General features: G+C 41.8%; 1 protein-coding gene across 1 annotated transcript; it reads right to left on the bottom strand.

Annotated features, from left to right (window-relative positions):
* Positions 1-3,559: 3,559 nt before the first annotated feature.
* On the bottom strand, positions 3,560-16,154 carry LOC311118651 (isoaspartyl peptidase/L-asparaginase-like). The gene is made up of 7 exons (XM_084193439.1): positions 16,096-16,154; positions 15,194-15,382; positions 14,687-14,829; positions 13,827-13,981; positions 13,537-13,658; positions 4,150-4,260; positions 3,560-4,007 (listed from the first exon to the last, which is right to left on the bottom strand). Exons 2-7 carry the CDS (start codon positions 15,378-15,380, stop codon positions 3,793-3,795), a joined length of 933 nt encoding a protein of 310 aa, XP_084049565.1. The 5' UTR covers positions 15,381-15,382; positions 16,096-16,154; the 3' UTR covers positions 3,560-3,792.
* Between the last annotated feature and the right edge of the window lie 1,712 nt (positions 16,155-17,866).

Genomic DNA, 17,866 nt, shown 5'->3' with positions numbered 1-17,866 from the left:
CTTGCCTACGTAGGTTTATGACCTTCCCAGTCCTTCACTTCAGTCACATGTGTTTCCATACCCTATCTGACAGCACAGACCCCGCCCCCTTAACCCTACCCCCTCTGCCATTCAATTTTTCTCTCACTCGCTTTTTCAGAGAAACTTGGAGAGGCCCCAGGGTGGCAGTCAGATGATCTTGGGACAGGACTCCGCCGGGACTTAATCGGAACGCCGGTATTCCGAGCACGATTGGGAACACTAACAGGACTGGTGAGCCATGACACCGGAACACTGATTAACACCGCTAACTCCCAAAGGTTAACCAGGGTGTTAATGTCCTGCCGCCCGTGACCCCAATACAAGTAGAGCAGAACACTTTCCCAAATAATGCTAAGCTTGACAGAGAACACTAACAGTCAGTCATGGTGGTGGGTCTAAACTAAAAAGTCCAATGCAGCCATTTTTATCTCAATATCAAATCCTTTCTGGGTAAGAATTAAGTACCTTACTGTAATTGCTTTCTATTAATATGGTCAAAAAGAAACAAAAATAGTTTCTTAGCAATTAGCAATTTCTCAAGCAAGAATTTAGCTAGGACTGTCTGGGAGTGGTCTGAGTGGGGAGGGGGGAAACTGAAAACTAGCCATTATTGGCAGAGAGGTTTGGATCTCTCTTTTTTATTGGTATATTAACTAATATACCGCCTGGTGATGTCACCCGGCAGGCCAAAACTCCACCAAAACAGGCTGACATTTCAGGCGGTCTTTTCAAACAGCTCATACACTAAAAGGGCATTATCATAATTTTCTAAAATGTCACAGTATTATTCCAACATTAGTGTGGAAATATATATGAAACACAGGAAAATCATGTTTTTGACTGCACTGGGCCTTTAATGGGTGAAGAGTGTTTGCATGTGTGTGTAGTGAGTGAGTGAGTGAGTGATTAAATGAGAGAGAGTTGATGTGTAGGCTATGTGCTTGTATGTGCTCTTGAATACATTTCTGGGAGTGTGCGTCTGTGTGTGTGTGTGTGTGTGTGTGTGTCTCCACAGTGAAAGAAGAATGTCTAACTCACACTCCCGGACCAGCATAAACTCCATGACCTGGCCTGTTCTGAGACAGGAAGTGCTCCTATCATCTCCATGGGAACGGTCCTGTGAGCTGAGCTGAGCCAGAGACCCCTCCTCAGACAGGAGAGTTTAGATCAACACAAACAGGCTCTCACACAAAGAAAGAGCTTCCCTTTACAACCCCATTAAACAAAACCCACTAACCCTTACAGTACAACTATGGCTCTTTAGTGGTGAAAAATCATGTCATGTCAAAATACAGGCCATGTCTAGTGTTTTAAGAAGGGTGTTATATAGACACATTTGGAGGTAGAACTAAAATAGATAGTACCAGAGCCCTATCTATAACTTGGGAATATGACTGCTTAATGTTTGCAGTCTTGCAGTCCCTTATTTATTTTTTCAAGTCGGCTATAACTAGCACCTTATTAACCCCTGAATAATGGAGCAATTTTTGGTTTTCAAAAAAAACTATATTTTTTAAATAAATGTAATTGTACTTGATTTCATTTGTTTATAAAGATACAATGATAGTCTTGTCTGCAAGCCATGAATGGCTTGCAATTCTCTTGAGTCTTACAGAGCCATTAAACTTGCCTGGGAACGCAATTACATCCCAGGGGAACAGCCGATTATATTTATTCTCCCTAAAGAGAGGAGGAATAGGCGAAGTTGCGCATCTTCCAACAGCTATCCTCGATTACTTTGGACACACTGTAGACTACTTACCGCTTCACCTCATCCACGAAAAGGTGAAAAGTTACCTGCGTGAAAACGGCAAGTTATGCTGGTTCGGGACCAATAAACTCTCCGCTTACGCGGTACTGGCAGCCCGATATTTCGTGATAGATCGTTTACGGTGGTGTTTGTAAGAACAGACAACCGCCAGTATCATGCTGCGATAAAATCAGTCTCCTCGCTGGATTTTTCCCACCGTCCGTCCCGGACAATTCCAATCCTCCCGGACACAAAGTTCCCAGTCGAGGCAGTTCAGTTGTCTTCGGATAAAGTTCACTATAACCACAGCAAAGTATCTAGAAAAACACACCAATCAGGCTGTAAAGTATGGATGCAGAGAACTGCAAAATGTTAAAATTGTCTGAGGGGACATTTGCCGGGTAAAAGCGTCCTTTGTCCGCCGTCTTTTTCGAGCTGTCACTCTTTTTGCCGTCTGTCAGTCTGGCGTTTTTCTACGAAGATTTCTGGAACCGAGTACCTCCCATTTTCTGGCAGAGCTGACCAATGGCTGGCCGGACTGTGCGCATCAACGGGGAAATAATAGCCTGCTCATCTCCGTTACCTTGCGCGCGTCCTTCCTTTGCCATCCATCCCATGACCTCCAATTGTCCGCAGGTGTTCCAAAACTCCAGACTAGCATGTCCATCCGTTACCTTTTATGGTAGGCTACATTGAAATTAATGGGGAGTTCACAATTTCACTTAAACTCACACACCCCTCTGCAATGTGTTCCTCTATATTTTGCACCTGTCCTATGAAATCTGTGATGACCAATGCCCTGAGCCCTCAGTGGTTTACTACTGAAGAATTTAGAATAATAGCTTAATAAAAAAAACTGTCAGTAATTTTGGGTCAGATTGTAGAAATGAATAGGAGAACAGCAAATTAGTATTTTTCGTCTCTGATGCCCTTGGTCAAGTAGGTATCTCTCTCTCTCTCACTCACTCACTCACACACACACACACACACACACACACACACACACACACACACACACACACACACACACACACACACACACACACACACACACAGACAGACAGAACTGTAAGATGCCCATGCATCTCTCCCCCTATTTCCAAAGTGATGTTTAGGAAACAAACAAGCTGGTGTTTGGGTAGGAGAGCAGTCTTGACTGTCAGAGGAGAGGTTCTGTGTTTGCACTCATAGCAGTAATGTACGATGGAGGTATTGGCAAAGTGAGTGGCAGTGTTGACACCCAAAGCACATTCAGACCCCTTTATACCACACCTGTCCTGTCTCAATTAAATCCACCCCATTTTAGGGGATGACACATGGCATCATCACTCCGTCTCCTTTACATCACCAGTACTGATTAGAGCAGACTGGATTTTTGGTCCATTTTCAAACCAGGCAGGGGAAGGACAGAAGACTGGCAGAGGACAACACTTCAGACTATTGAGATGAAACAGAATGGTTCAGCCTGAATTTGTGAACCGACTACACCCCTACATTTTAGAGACTACCGAGATAAGGAGATCCGACAGAAACCAACCAAAGCAAATTAATGTAAAATAACCTTTAGACAATCTTGATATTCTGCACCATCTAGTGGAGTAAACCGAGTGGCACATAACCTTTGCCAGCAGGCCACAGTACATGTAAGGGACACACACTCCATGTGTCAACTTTGTCCGTAACTCTCTGCTAGTATTTATGCATGCCATGAACAATCATGGCTTTATAGGACTCCAAATGAGGCATTGAAAACCCCTCAGAAATGATAAATAGCCTATGTTTGTTTTTAAAACACGCTTTATTCCTTAATATTTACATTTGGCAGTTGATCAACACTTTCCAAATACTGGCTCTAGATATGAGCATTGATCTGAGGATTAGAAAATATTGAAATAGTACTGATTGCTAAAAACACAGTTATGGTAAATTTCAATTCAGTGCTTTCTATAGATTGTTTACCTGAGTGTGTTAGTAGGGATCTTCTAGTCTCTCTCAACACATTAGTGGAAGTGGAGTGTATGTTAGTAGGGGTTGTCTATGTTCTGTGTGAAGTGTTCTCCAGTGTACAGGCCATAGTGGAGTGTTTGTTGCTGGGCTGCAGCCCAGGCCATCTGCAGGCTGCTGAAACGAACGGACCATCCACCCTGGGGGTCCACCACAACCACTCCCCCCAGACCCCCCACCCTCTCCTTCATATAGGCCAGGGCCTCATCTGCTGCTGCCTCTGCACTGCGCCCTGCAGGGGACACACACACCAGGGAGGGAGGATGGATGGATTCATGCATGGATGAGGGAATAAATGGATGGAGTTACTGAGGATTGAATGTTTATAATCAGTTTATCAATCAATCTGTCTTTATAAATCGTGTGTGTGTTACCTTGCTCCATGTGGAACAGGATGAGTCTAGCCAGAGTCACCTTCATGATGGCTTCACCATGGCCCGTGGGTGACACTGCTCCCACCTTGTTATCAGCATAACCTCCACACCCTGAAAGACACACACAGCCTGCTCTTCACACACTATAAGAGAGAAAGGTCTCCAACATGTATTGACTTTCATGTGGTCTTAAAGTCTGTTGGAATACTTGAAAAATCAGTCTTCCGTAATTAATTACCAATTTGACAACTGATGGATTGGTTGAAGTGGGGTGGAAACCTTGCTTATATTATTTCAACAGGCAGTCTATCAAGGCTAGAATAATTGTAACACACCTGGTTGTCTGAGGGTGCGGTTTCCGCATCAAGCCACTAGATGGTGAGGTAAACAATAGAATACATGTACAGAATGCTCTTTACAGGTACCAAAAATAAAAGGCGCAAACAAATAGTGTAAAAAATGCCCTGCACAGCCAATATCTGCTCCTGAATTCTGGACAATCACCTCCCTGGTGCTCTCCCCTTGGGTGTCAGGTGAGTTTCCAAAAAAGAGGGGAAAAAACTAACTGGGCACAAACTGGTTGAATCAACATTGTTTCAACGTAATTTGCCAACGTATTGTGACAAGGAATCTACATGGAAAATACATTGGATTTGAAAAAAGTAATCAACAAACTGTTGTTTTGAGGGTGAAGTTTCAACCACAGAATTATGATACCAATTTTCAACATAGACAAACGTTGTATAAAATGTTTAATTTGTACCTTTGAAACAACGTCAGATCTTCAACGTTATATCCACCATTAGAAAAAATTAAAAAACAATAGGCTGGGCAGCACCTCCTACTGGAGAGTTGATATACAGCTATTCATTTGGTCTCCCATCCAGGGTTTTAACCAAGCCCTGCTTAGCTTTTATATTTGTAACTGACTACTACCAATGTGCCATCAGTGAGACTGATTATTGAGAGATCTCTTAATAACTAAATACTGTATATTCACTGTTGCTATCGAAGTCATTCCAAAGGGTAGAGGTTTAACAGCAAATGAAATGCAACCATACATTTTTTATAAGTCATACATCATCAATGATGCTATTTAGGCATATATAGCATTTGCAAAGTCATCAACAGCTATTGTTTCAAGTCAACCCAGGGTTCAGCTAAAAATAGACAATACATAGGCCTAGGGTTTCAATCTTTGGTTGATTTCAAATTTAATCTTCAAGTTAATCATGAATATGTTGGATTCACATCAACATCTCAACCAAAAATCTAAGTTAAAGAATAGGACTAAATCAAATCAAACTTTATTTAAAGGGCATTTAAAGTTTGATTAGATTAGATTTAGTCCTGTTCTTTAACTTTGGTTTTTGGTTGAGATGGAGACGTGAATCCAACATATCAATTATTAATTTGTAGACAAACTGGAATTAAAGCCAGACTAAGTCAGTAGCACAAAATATACATCTCCTTCATATGTTATTTGGTTGCGTTGACAACCAAACACAAATCAATTACACTTTTGCAATACAGTAAATAGCATATTAACTTGTCGACAAATAAAAGTTAATGAATAGGATTAAGATTCTTTAAAATGTTGGAATCAATTAGGTCCACTATTGCTCAAAATGATTAATACAGCTGCAATTTACAAAGGTTCATTTAGGAGAGATGTGAATACAGCACTAATTTAGCTTTTATTAGAAAAAAGGTACTAAAAGGAACTAAAAGGAGTGATACAATATCTCAGTTTCAAGGTAAGAAGCCTGGTGTGGTATCAGTCAGTTACATGCGGGAACCAACCATGATTATATGACTTGTTTGTGTAGCAGTATAAAAGGACTGAAAGAGAACCTCCCCTTTGGAGTTTAATCAGGCTTGTATTGAGTTTGTGAACCTCTCCGGCCGTGATAATAAAGATTGCTTAATTTACTATGATTTGAGTCCTTAGTGGTGTATTTCCACAACATTGTCGTCCCGTCTCGAGACTTACTTAACAAAATTGGTCCACACGAACCAAAGTGGGTTTGTTAAAAAGTGCTTATCCTCTGATAACCTCCGTCGACTATTACATATCTTAGATGCTTCATCAGAAACAACAGGTCCTTGGGCTGCATTATCTCTCGATGCAGAACAAGCTGCATATCTCTGGTCTGTCTTGGAACATATGGGGATTGGCGCCAATTTCATGAATATTATTAAAATACTATATGCCAATCCCTCAGCCATAGTTATACCAGGCAATATCTGCTCTGCTCCTTTCAGAATCACTAGAAGCAGCAGACAAGGCGATCCAATCTTGCCTTTACTATTCTTATTATCCATGGAACCCCTGGCTGAGGCAATTCGTCAATCAAAGGGAATAACACCAATTTCCATCAAATCTACTGATCACTTCATCTCATTATACGTGGATGATATTTTACTATATCTAGACAATGCATCTCAATCGCTCACAAACGCATTGATGACCATAGATTAATTTTATAGCTTGAAATGAAGCTGAATTTATCTAACCAAATCAGCACTACTGCCTCTCAAGACCCGATCGAAGACTCGATCTCTACCAGTGCCGGTCAGTGCCGTTTTTTTTTTCATGAGCATGGCCTTATTTCTATTACAGGGAATAAGTTAGTCCTAAATATTTTAAAAACTAAAAGCATTGTATTTGGGACAAATCACTTTACTAAACCCTAAACCTCAACTAAATATAGTAATGAATAATGTGGAAATTGAGCAAGTTGAGGAGACTAAATTGCTTGGAGTAACCCTGGATTGTAAACTGTCATGGTCAAAACATATTGATACAACAGTAGCTAGGATGGGGAAAAGTCTGTCTATAATAAAGCGCTGCTCTGCATTCTTAACAGCACTATCAAAAAGGAAGGTCCTACAGGCCCTAGTTTTGTCGCACCTGGACTACTGTTCAGTCGTGTGGTCAGGTGCCACAAAGAGGGACATAGGAAAATTGCAATTGGCTCAGAACAGGGCAGCACGGCTGGCCCTTGGATGTACACAGAGCGCTAACATTAATAATATGAATGTCAATCTATCCTGGCTCAAAGCGGAGGAGAGATTGACTTCTTCACTACTTGTATTTGTGAGAGGTATTGACATGTTGAATGCATGTCTGTTTGAACTACTGGCACACAGCTCGGACACTGACGCATACCCCACAAGACATGCCACTAGAGGTCTCTTCACAGTCGCCATGTCAAGAACAGACTATGGGAGGCGCACAGTACTACATAGAGCCATGACTACATGGAACTCTATTCCACATCAAGTAACTCATGCCAGCAGTAAAATTAAATTAAATAAAAACAGAAAAATGCACCTTATGGAACAGCGGGGACTGTGAAGCAACACAAACATAGACACATGCATACGAACACACGATAACATATGCACTATACACATGTACACATGGATTTTGGGTTATAGATATGTGGTAGTAGAGTAGAAGGCCTGAGGGCACGCACTTAACATGTTGTGAAATCTGTTATGAATGTATTGTAATGTTTCTAAAATGTATAACTGCCTTAATTTAGCTGGACCCCAGGAAGATAAGCTAATGGGGATCCATAATAAATACAAATACAGCATATTGGATAACTCTCATTCATATTCCATTCACCCAGTTCAATGTAACAGCGATAGGTTTAGGCTACAACATGATACTCAAATTTTCCATATACCCATCATGAGGTTGCTACAACCTAGCCTATGAATAAAAGTTTACAACGTAGGTCGAGAGACAAATTTGAGGTGACCTTCAATACCGCCTTGCACACTCTTGCCTGCATCTAGCTGATATAGGGTGTAATCATTAGTCCATCAGTTGCAGCCACATTGTATTCCTTCTTGCATCTATGCTCTCTCCTCCGCTCACCTCTTCCCTTCGCTTGTGGACTTCATCAATACACAACACATCGGCTGTATGTGACCAGGCGAAAAAACCTTTCCAAGCCAAACTGCTACACACAGCCGACATCGTTGTCACTATATTAGCTAAAGTAACGTCATAGTCAGCATAGCTTATAGAACTAACGCGTTAGTAAACCCGCTACAATCATGCAGTAACGTTAGTGTACAGTCAGTAAGCAGTTACACGGCGGGCCCCGGTGGCAATAAATTAGTAATACCAAAAGCTTACATTGACATAGAAGAGTTCCAGTGTTGTGTTGGAAAGTCATAGCCAGCTAGCTAACATAGCATCCCTCTGTTTGAGCAGGATGTTTAAGTAAGCTAAACTAGCTAGCTGCATTTGCTAGCTAAGTAAGTGAAACAAAGTGAAAAAATAAAAGAGGACATCTCTCTCTCTATTTCTCTCTTGCTTCTCCTTCTATTTTGGAAGAAATTAATTTGTTCAAAACTGTTCAACTATTGTCTTTGTCTCTCTTTGAGTCTACTCACCACATTTTATACACTGCAGTGCTAGCTAGCTGTAGCTTCTGCTTTCAGTACTAGATTCATTCTCTGATCCTTTGATTGGATGGACAACATGTCAGTTCATGCTGCAAGAGCTCTGATAGGCTGGAGGACATCCTCCAGAAGTTGTCATAATTACTGTGCAAGTCTATGGAATGGTGTGAGAACTATGAGCCTCCTAGGTTTTGTATTGAAGTCAATGTACCCAGAGGAGGACGGAAGCTAGCTGTCCTCCGGCTACACCATGGTGCTACCCTACAGAGTGCTGTTGAGGCTACTGTAGACCTTATTTGCAAAACAGTGTATTAATCAATTATTTAGTGACGTGATTATATTTAGAATAGTTTTATCTAAAAATTATAACTTTTTTAATGTTTTACTATTTTAATTTTTATGAAATTCACTGAGGTGGATAGTCCTCCCCTTCCTCTTCTGAGGAGCCTCCACTGATCTCTACTTATGGAATCCCAATCATTTCCTATTTTAAATATTTGGGAGTAGATATATTTCCTTCCTTAGATAAAACCATTACCAGAAACTTTAACAGAACGCTCAAATCAATTCATTCCGACCTCAGAAGATGGAATAATATCCCAGTTGCTTTAACCGGAAGAATATCTATTGTCAACGTCAAAATGAATATATTGCAATGGCTGAATTTCTGTAGTTCAATGCTTCCCATGGCACCCCCTTCTGTCTATTGGGATAAAATTCATAGTGGGTTTCAAAATATGTATGGCAAGGTAAACGTCCCGGAAAAAATTAACAAGACGTTGGAGGTAAAGGTCTTCACAGGCCCAAAAAGTTGGACCCGTTCCAAAATGGACCTGGGGCTTTCCCACCCGGCCCCCGATATGCATAAATACATGTTTTAAATATAGAGACCCGTTCCGAACGGACCTGAAGACAACTAGACCCGTTCCGTATAGACCTGGTCAGATCCAGACCCGGTCCGAGTGAGAGAAACAGCAGAAAAGTAATATTTTAAACTACTTTATTAACCGGGGCTGACAAAGCACGAGAGGAGGGAGAGAGGTGCCGCTCTAGCAGGTGGAGGGACCGTACTGTGAGCGAGTGACACAGAGAGCAGTGAGGAGGAGTAGGTAGGGGGAGACGAGAGACAGCAACCAAGCCGACTCGCGCTATAGTAGACTAATAGCTGCCATAGCTGGGTTATTTAATGTATCATCAAATATGATTACGTAGTACATTATTTGACTGCATCAAACCGGGAGACGCTAGTTAAGCTAGCTAACGTTAGCTAACTAGGCTAATTGAGGTCGCAGTGCATGCGCTTTGTCATCCTACAGTTACAAATAACTCCATTCAGAAATATTAAGTAGCAGCCTATCTGTTGGCTATTGATCGATGTAGCTTATCCTTTTCCTTTAATTTCTGTCATTTTAATTCCATCTTCCATTGATTAGATATCTCCTAACTTTTGCCACACACGGAGGCTCTATGACAGTAGCCAATTGCCGCTTTAATGATTTATGATTGGCCAACAACAACCTACACTTGCTATGCTTGTTCAAAGCAAGAGCAGCAGCATAAATGATAAAATGTCTCTCTATCTCGCTCTACTGCGCAGTCTCGTTCGGGTCTGTAAGGGCTCGTCCGAACTAGCCAGTTAAAATTACACATACCCGAGACCCGTGAAAATCATATCAGATCTGACCCAGACCGGTGACATTATTTAGAATTCTGGATCCGGACCTCTCGGTCCCGTATCGGTATTCGGGTACAGGTGGATCCGTGAAGACCTCTATTATCTGGGCTCCCGAAAGGACTGATCTCTATAATACACTATATTACACAAAAGTATGTGGACACCCCTTCAAATTAGTGAATTCGGCTATTTCAGCCACACCCGTTGCTGACAGGTGTATAAAATCGAGCACACAGCCATGCAATCTCCATAGACAAATACTGGCAGTAGAATGGCCTTACTGAAGAGCTCAGTGACGTCTAGGCGCAGCAACGGCTCATCCGCGAAGTGGTAGGCCACACAACCTCACAGAACGGGCCCGCTGAGTGCTGAAGCGCATAAAAATCGTCTGTCCTTGGTTGCAACACTCACTACCAAGTTCCAAACTGCCTCTGGAAGCAATGTCAGCACAATAACTGTTCGTCGGGAGCTTCATGAAATAGGTTTCCATGGCTGAGCAGCCGCACACAAGCCTAAGATCACCATGAGCAATGCCAAGCGTCGGCTGGTGGTGTAAAGCTCGCCGCCATTGAACTCTGGAGCAGTGGAAACGCGTTCTCTGGAGTGATGAATCACGCTTCACCATCTGGCAGTCCGACCGATTAATCTGGGTTTGGCGGATGCCAGGAGAACGCTACCTGCCCCAATGCATAGTGCCAACTGTAAAGTTTGGTGGAGGAGGAATAATGGTCTGGGGCTGTTTTTCATGGTTCGGGCTAGGCCTCTTAGTTCCAGTGAAGGGAAATCTTAACGCTACAGCATACAATGACATTCTAGACGATTCTGTGCTTCCAACTTTGTGGCAACAGTTTGGGGAAGGCCCTTTCCTGGTTCATCATGACAATGCCGCAGTGCACAAAGCGAGGTCCATACAGAAATGGTTTGTCAAGATCGGTGTGGAAGAACTTGACTGGCCTGCACACAGAGCCCTGACCTCAACCCCATCGAACACCTTTGGGATGAATTGGAACGCCAACTGCGAGCCAACATCAGCACCCGACCTCACTAATGCTCTTGTTTCTGAATGGAAGCAAGTCCCCGCAGCAATGTTCTAGTGGAAAGCCTTCCCAGAAGAGTGGAGGATGTTATAGCAGCAAAGAGGGGACCAACTCCATATTAATGCCCATGATTTTGGAATGAGATGTTCGACGAGCAGGTGTCCACATAATTTTGGTCATTTAGTGTATATAAACAACTTTTGGAAAGCACCATATTCTGAGCTAGCCATTAAAAAAGTATGGTCCACAAATCTAATTGAATCTGAACAACCCTTTAACTGGAATAGAATATGGAAAAATATGGCCTTGGGATCCCGTAATCCGAACCATCAATTTAAACATTTTAAGTTTGTTCAGACTGTATTTAACACCAAGGAAACGTTTTACGATGAAATTGGCCCAAACTCCCAACCGTTCACTAAATCAGGAGTGCCCTGCAGTTACATGATCCTGGGGCAGAGTTACAAAATTATTTCCAAAGAGCATGATTTTATACTGTATATTCAATGCTTTGCATCTATTATGTTACTTAACGATGATAGCCCTTTGAATCGCTCAATCAATCAGAAAAGATTACTGCTCGCAGGTGCCTGGATGGGAACTGAGGGGGGAATGGGTTGGGGTATTCTTTGTATGCAGTTCATATTTTTTTTTGATGTTTTTTTACAACTGTTAATGTAATCTCAACTGCAATCCAGGTCATTTGGTTGTGCTATTATATGAAGCACAGTGATAACACATTAAGTTGTGCATTCCCATTTGAACTTTGTTGTGCTTTTAAAATGGTTGAAAGTGCAGTGATAACAAACATTTAGATGACACCTAAACCAAAAATCTGACATTGTTTTTCCATTCGAATTTGGTTACACTTTTAAATGGTTGAAAGCATTGTAATAACACATTGGGAATTCAAACTTCTGGCTGTCTTTTTGAGTGGGTGAATAAAGGTTGAAATCTCATTGATCATCATCTCAACCAAATATTGCCCACATTTCCACATTGAAATGTCATGATGTACCCAGTGGGAAGGGCCTACAGGAGTAGGAGATGGCCTAGTCAAGTTAGTGTTTAATGTGTTCCTCAATTCAACTGTGAGTATTGTTTCTTTGTTGTGCCAACTTATTTATACTACAGTGTTTGTTGAAGTTCATGCATGCGTCCTACCTTTGTATATAGACCATACGTACTAAATAACATTTTTATAAAGGTCATGTTAACTGACTTATATTATCGCATAGAACAAAACGTATAAGATCTCCTAAAACTGTGTTAACCTCAGACCTTATTTTTGGTCTTTATCCCAAAACCTCATTATTTCCCCCATAGGAATGGCCAACGAACCAGAGGTAGAAAATGCTAACTAATTTCCTTTTTTAGGACTACAAGCTGACGAGCTCTATATGCATATCTGTACATTTACTGGCCTATTTACCCTTTTAATAGTGCCCTTTCTCTTTACAGAAACCACACTTCACTCAACTCACACAAAGTTGTGTATGGAATGCGTTGGTTGGTGGTGACAAACCCTGTTTATAATATCTGCCTGGTTCTTACCGGACAACCTGTGGTGGGTTACCAACTCTACAGTCAGAAATCAGTATATAGCAGGTGAGGGCTCAGAACATTTCCAGCTAGCCCTTACATTTGTAAACTAGTGATCTATGAAACTCTTGACAGCGATTCACTTCTAAAGGCATGTCAGTGAATGGGGATATTTGGGTGAAATGCATAGTTGATCATTGATTGTTGACCTGAGTGTATTGATTTACCAGCATCGCTGATTAACATTAGAACATTTCTCATCATGAGACTCCACTTACCACTTCTTCAATTACATGCATGTAAAGTAATAGATTGTTTAACCCCTGTTCTGTGTATGTGTGTAAATGTATGCACATTTGAGAGTGTGGGTGTTTGTGTGTGTACAGTATGTTGTGTATGTGCCTCTGTGCCTTTATGAAGCAGTCTAGGAGTGTGAGGTAGTAGTGTGTGTTGTTCATACTGCTGGCTGTAATAATCTCCATAGTGAAACATTAACCCAGCAGGTATTGAGTGAGTGGCTCCACACCACCACACATTCCTCCACGTCTCAGGGGTCAGGGTTCACCAAAGCCACTCAGCTTTTGGATCACTGTTAAAGCTGCAGGTCTCTTTCTCATTTCTTCCTCCACTCCTCTCTTTCTCTCTCCTACTTCCTCTCCACATCTCTTTATCCGTTTACCTCATATGACATAACATCAGATGTCTCACCAATACATGCTGTATCCCCCACTCTGCCCTCCATCTTGTTCAGCATGCCACCGGTGGAGGTGGCACAGGCTATGTTCCCCTCCGCATCCACCGCCACCGCCCCTACCGTGCCCATCTTTCCCCTGTGACACACACACACTTCAATTAAAAATGTAATTAACATCTATCATGCAATATTATCATACCATGCTGTGTTCTATCATATATCATGTCATGTTACAATCCATTTCATTATCTATCTAATGTATTCAACTCCATGGTATGAAACATCATGTCATGCTTTATCTTACATCTGGCACTCCACCGGGTTGGCATCAGCTGCCAGGTTCTTCTTCCAGCGCATACGGGCATACTCTGTGATCAGGGACTCCTCTGGCACCTCGGGTACACCCATTGCCCTGGCAAACTGACTGGCACCCTCCCCAGTCAGACACAGATGGCTCGTCTGCAATGGGTAACAGGGGCTCATTCAATGGGGAACAATGTTCAAGATGTATAGAATATACTGTACCTCACTTGCTTACGCGTGAGAGAGCGCTGTGGGAAAGTGCGCCGTGGCGGAAGCGTTCGCGCTAAAATGTATCGCTTTACGGCACTGCTTCGACCTCCCTTACAATGCAAAATATAATGATGTATATGTTCCTATGTAGTTCTTACTTCTGTTTCACCAACTACACACACACACGTACCCCACCAGACATGCCACCAGGGGTCTTTTGACAGTCCCAAAATCCAGAACAAATTCAAGAAAGTGTACAGTATTATATTGAGCCATTAATGCACAGAACTCCATTCCATCTCATATTGCTCAAATGAACAGCAAACCCGGTTTCAAAAAACAGATAAAGCAACATCTCATGGCACAACGCCTCTCCCCTATTTGACCTAGATAGTTTGTGTGTATGTATTGATATGTAGGCTACGTGTGTCTTTAAAAAAAAAATGTAATTGATGTAGTTCTGTCCTTGAGCTGTTCTTGTCTATTAATGTTCTGTATTATGTCATGTTTCATGTTTTGTGTAGACCCCAGGAAGATTAGCTGCTGCTTTTGCAACAGCTAATGGGGATCCTAATAAAATACCTAAAATACCCTGAACTGCTGTATGATCAACACTTTGTCTAAGCAAATCTGTGTGTGCGTGAACAGTACCTTGTCCATGACCAGTCTGGCCAGTTGGACAGGGTTGGCCACTTTCCTGACCGCAGAGACAGCTCCGCTGGCCAGATATCTCCCGTCCATCACGATGGCATCCATCTCCACCTCGCCCTTAGCGTTCAACACCGAGCCTCGTCCTGATGCATGCAGAGATACAAGAGGACTCAGAGAAACGTCTTCATCTATACTTTATCAACCTTTGTTTATCCAGGTTAGTGTCATTGACAGTCAAATCTGGTAGCACTTTATTTTGTGGTAGTCTACTGGTATTTACCCCCCAAAAAGTAAAAGGTAAATGAATACTTATTTGGTAATTCCATTTGTTAATATTGTGTAATTATTACCATAGAACCATGTACCAAGTAAATATAAGTAGATGAATAGGTGGACCTATTTACCTTATCAGACCCTTATTGCTGATCTCAGAGGCCAGATGGTTTTTTCTGGTCATGTGACCTGGCTAGGAAAGACTCCAGGCCCTAGTCATGGGTGTGTGTTTACCTGCGTTGTAGTGGGGGTCATTCTCCAGCAGAGTGACTGCCTCCACCACAGCGTCCATGGCGCTGCCCTGCCCCTGGAGTTTGGAGTAGCCCCCCCTGACTGCAGCCCGGACCCCAGCACAAGACATCTGTGCACGCTCTTCAGGGATGTGCCCCGCTCCCCCATGGACCACCAACACAGGCAACATGTCTGCCAGAGAGGCCAGGGAGAGAGAAGTGGTGAGACAGTTACAGCAATTTAAAGAGGTTATACTCACTGTTTGTGTTACACATGTGCTCATGGGGATGCCCACATTGATATTTAAGTTATCTTGAAATGGAGGTGTCCTGATTTGACCAGTGTCTAATAATAATAAGGACATCCTGGGTAGTTGAACTACAGTCAGCACCAAAACACCTGATTCAAACCATTATGTTGAGTTAGAGCTGGGCAGGAACAAAAGCCAGCACTGTAGCTCATTACAACCAAGCGGTGGCCACTGGTGTACATTAACACTCCCCATACTGCCAGACTGCCAGTTGTTTTGTTTGGTCAGGAAAAACTCCTGGCCCGTGTACACTTACAGATAGTATCCACAGGTCCAGCCATTAGCATTGAAACGGTTCTTACGTGTGATATTATAGCGTAGCCTACTCGATATAATTTAAACCAGCTGTCAGCACAATTTGTGCAAAGGAATAATTGAATGCGTCCGAAACGAATGAAGTTGGACTTAAGCTACAACAAGACCAAATGCATTCATGCAGCGTCGCGCAAATAAATGGAGCAATGGACACGCATCGGAATGTGTGTGAAAAATAACACTATTCGATGTTGACATATACATTTGTATACACACTGAGATAGTATGCACTGATCATGTTTCCTGAGAAATTGTTCTACTGTTTATATTTCTTTCTTACCAGATAATCCGTCGAGGTTCAGTTATCGAAACCAGCGCGTTTAATGACGTATGTACTATTATTATGCCAGAAGCACAAACAATTACGTCACTCTGTATGGTAATGAGAAAAGCTTCAAAATAAAAGCCCAATTTCAAAACATTGCAATGTGGATAACTAATTCAAAATTAATTTAATTTTTATAAATTATTGTGCAGGCAAAAAAGGCAATAAGTATATATATATTTTTAAAGACCAATAATAAAAATATACGATGTTGACACTGGTATGTTGAAAATATTGTTAGTCCACTTCTGTTGTTTACGAAGCGTGTGACGAATAAAATGTGATTTGATTTGAGTATTCGGCTGTAGAGAGAACTCTTCTAACTGTCTCAGCTAAAGTGGGGTGGAAAATACTCAGTAGGGTCTCTACTAACCAAATATGTTTCATTTTCAATGGCGATTTTAACATGCAAATCTTGGTGGGGCAAAAAAAAACATTGTGGGAAGCATGCCAGCAAAGCCACTACACAACACAACACTAAACAATACATTAATTGCACTATTACGGTGACAAATGGTTTCTACTGACAATTGAGATGTACAAACTATGGCATAAGGGGACGACAAGCGGATAAAAGGCAATCCGTAATTTCGATTAAGACATTATTAAGCGAGCTAGGACGGACGTAGTCAATATAACTATTTGCTCAGCACTTTTGAAATGAACAGGAAGGTGGCGCGACGATCCTTCGTGGGCAAATGTTGTCATCAAAGTCTGGCATTCTCTGGATTTATGGTGCTTTCAAGACAACTGGGAACTCTGAAAAAAACAAGGTTGAATCATGATGACGTCAGTGATCTTCAGGTCGTAGCTCTAGAAAGAAGCCTGAGTTCCCGATTTACAATTCCGAGTTGGATGACCATTGAAAACGTATTTTCCCAGTCGGAGCTAGTTTTTTTCCCTGAGTTCCCAGTTGTCTTGAACTCACTGAAGTCAGATTTCGCAGTTCTGAGTTGTTTTGAGGGCGACACAAATCATGCTTCATTTATAATTTTAAGGTTGGAAAAGAGACCCTTAATCCCAGACTTGGGACCACACAGCCACACCACTGAATAGCAGGCTAATGATTGCTTTGCAACCCTTGCAGTTCGCCACTGATTCCTTCCAAACCACTCATTGTTGAATTTGTTTGAATTTGATTCGTTTTATCTATAATTTCTCTTCATTATTTATCTTCATACGACAAGGATTAAAAAGGATTTGCCAGTAGATTGTCGACTTGATTCATGATGATGACTGCTAGCTAAGATTTTGAAAGTATGATGTTGACATGATCAGTCCAATCAAAGCTACTGTAGATATATCGTGATTTGACGTCATTTTATATGTGGCCAATGACCTTGAGCCTTCTTGGATGGGCATTTCTAATGTAACTCTATGGCAGCACCCAAGGGGTTTGAATTTTCGAGCTCTACCCTTAGACAGAACACTGAGCCAATCACAGCGCAACTAGAGAACATTACCAACACCTAAGCTCTGTATTTTTTTACGCTGAAACACCTGCATTTTGGAGCTGCCTTACTCAAGAAAGCAACAATTTGACCATGTTTGTATGTGGCTTTATTAACTCAATGAATTTATGTACTTTTACATTGTTTGCAAACTGATATGTGACACGTATTAATGCCAAAATAACATGCAAAACAGGCAAGCCTGTTATTTATTTTTAGCTAAAAATGTGGGGCTCAAAACAGGTGGGGCTCTGAATGACGGGTCACCACTGGTC

This window comes from Coregonus lavaretus (assembly GCF_964263955.1).
Source record: "Coregonus lavaretus genome assembly, contig: HAP1_SCAFFOLD_2766, whole genome shotgun sequence".
NCBI lineage: Eukaryota > Metazoa > Chordata > Actinopteri > Salmoniformes > Salmonidae > Coregonus > Coregonus lavaretus.
The sequence above is the reverse complement of the archived record's forward strand: the minus strand, read 5'-3'. Positions and strand labels throughout refer to the sequence as shown.

Bases quoted from the DNA above. Each gene is read 5' to 3' on its own strand.
- LOC311118651 (XM_084193439.1), bottom strand. From the start codon at position 15,380: ATGTTGCCTGTGTTGGTGGTCCATGGGGGAGCGGGGCACATCCCTGAA. The intron at 13,659-13,826 runs GTAAGATAAAGC...TGTGTGTCACAG, and splicing joins AACCCGGTGGAGTGCCAGAT to GGGAAAGATGGGCACGGTAG. The intron at 4,261-13,536 runs GTGAGACATCTG...TGTGTCTTTCAG, and splicing joins GGGGGATACAGCATGTATTG to GGTGTGGAGGTTATGCTGAT.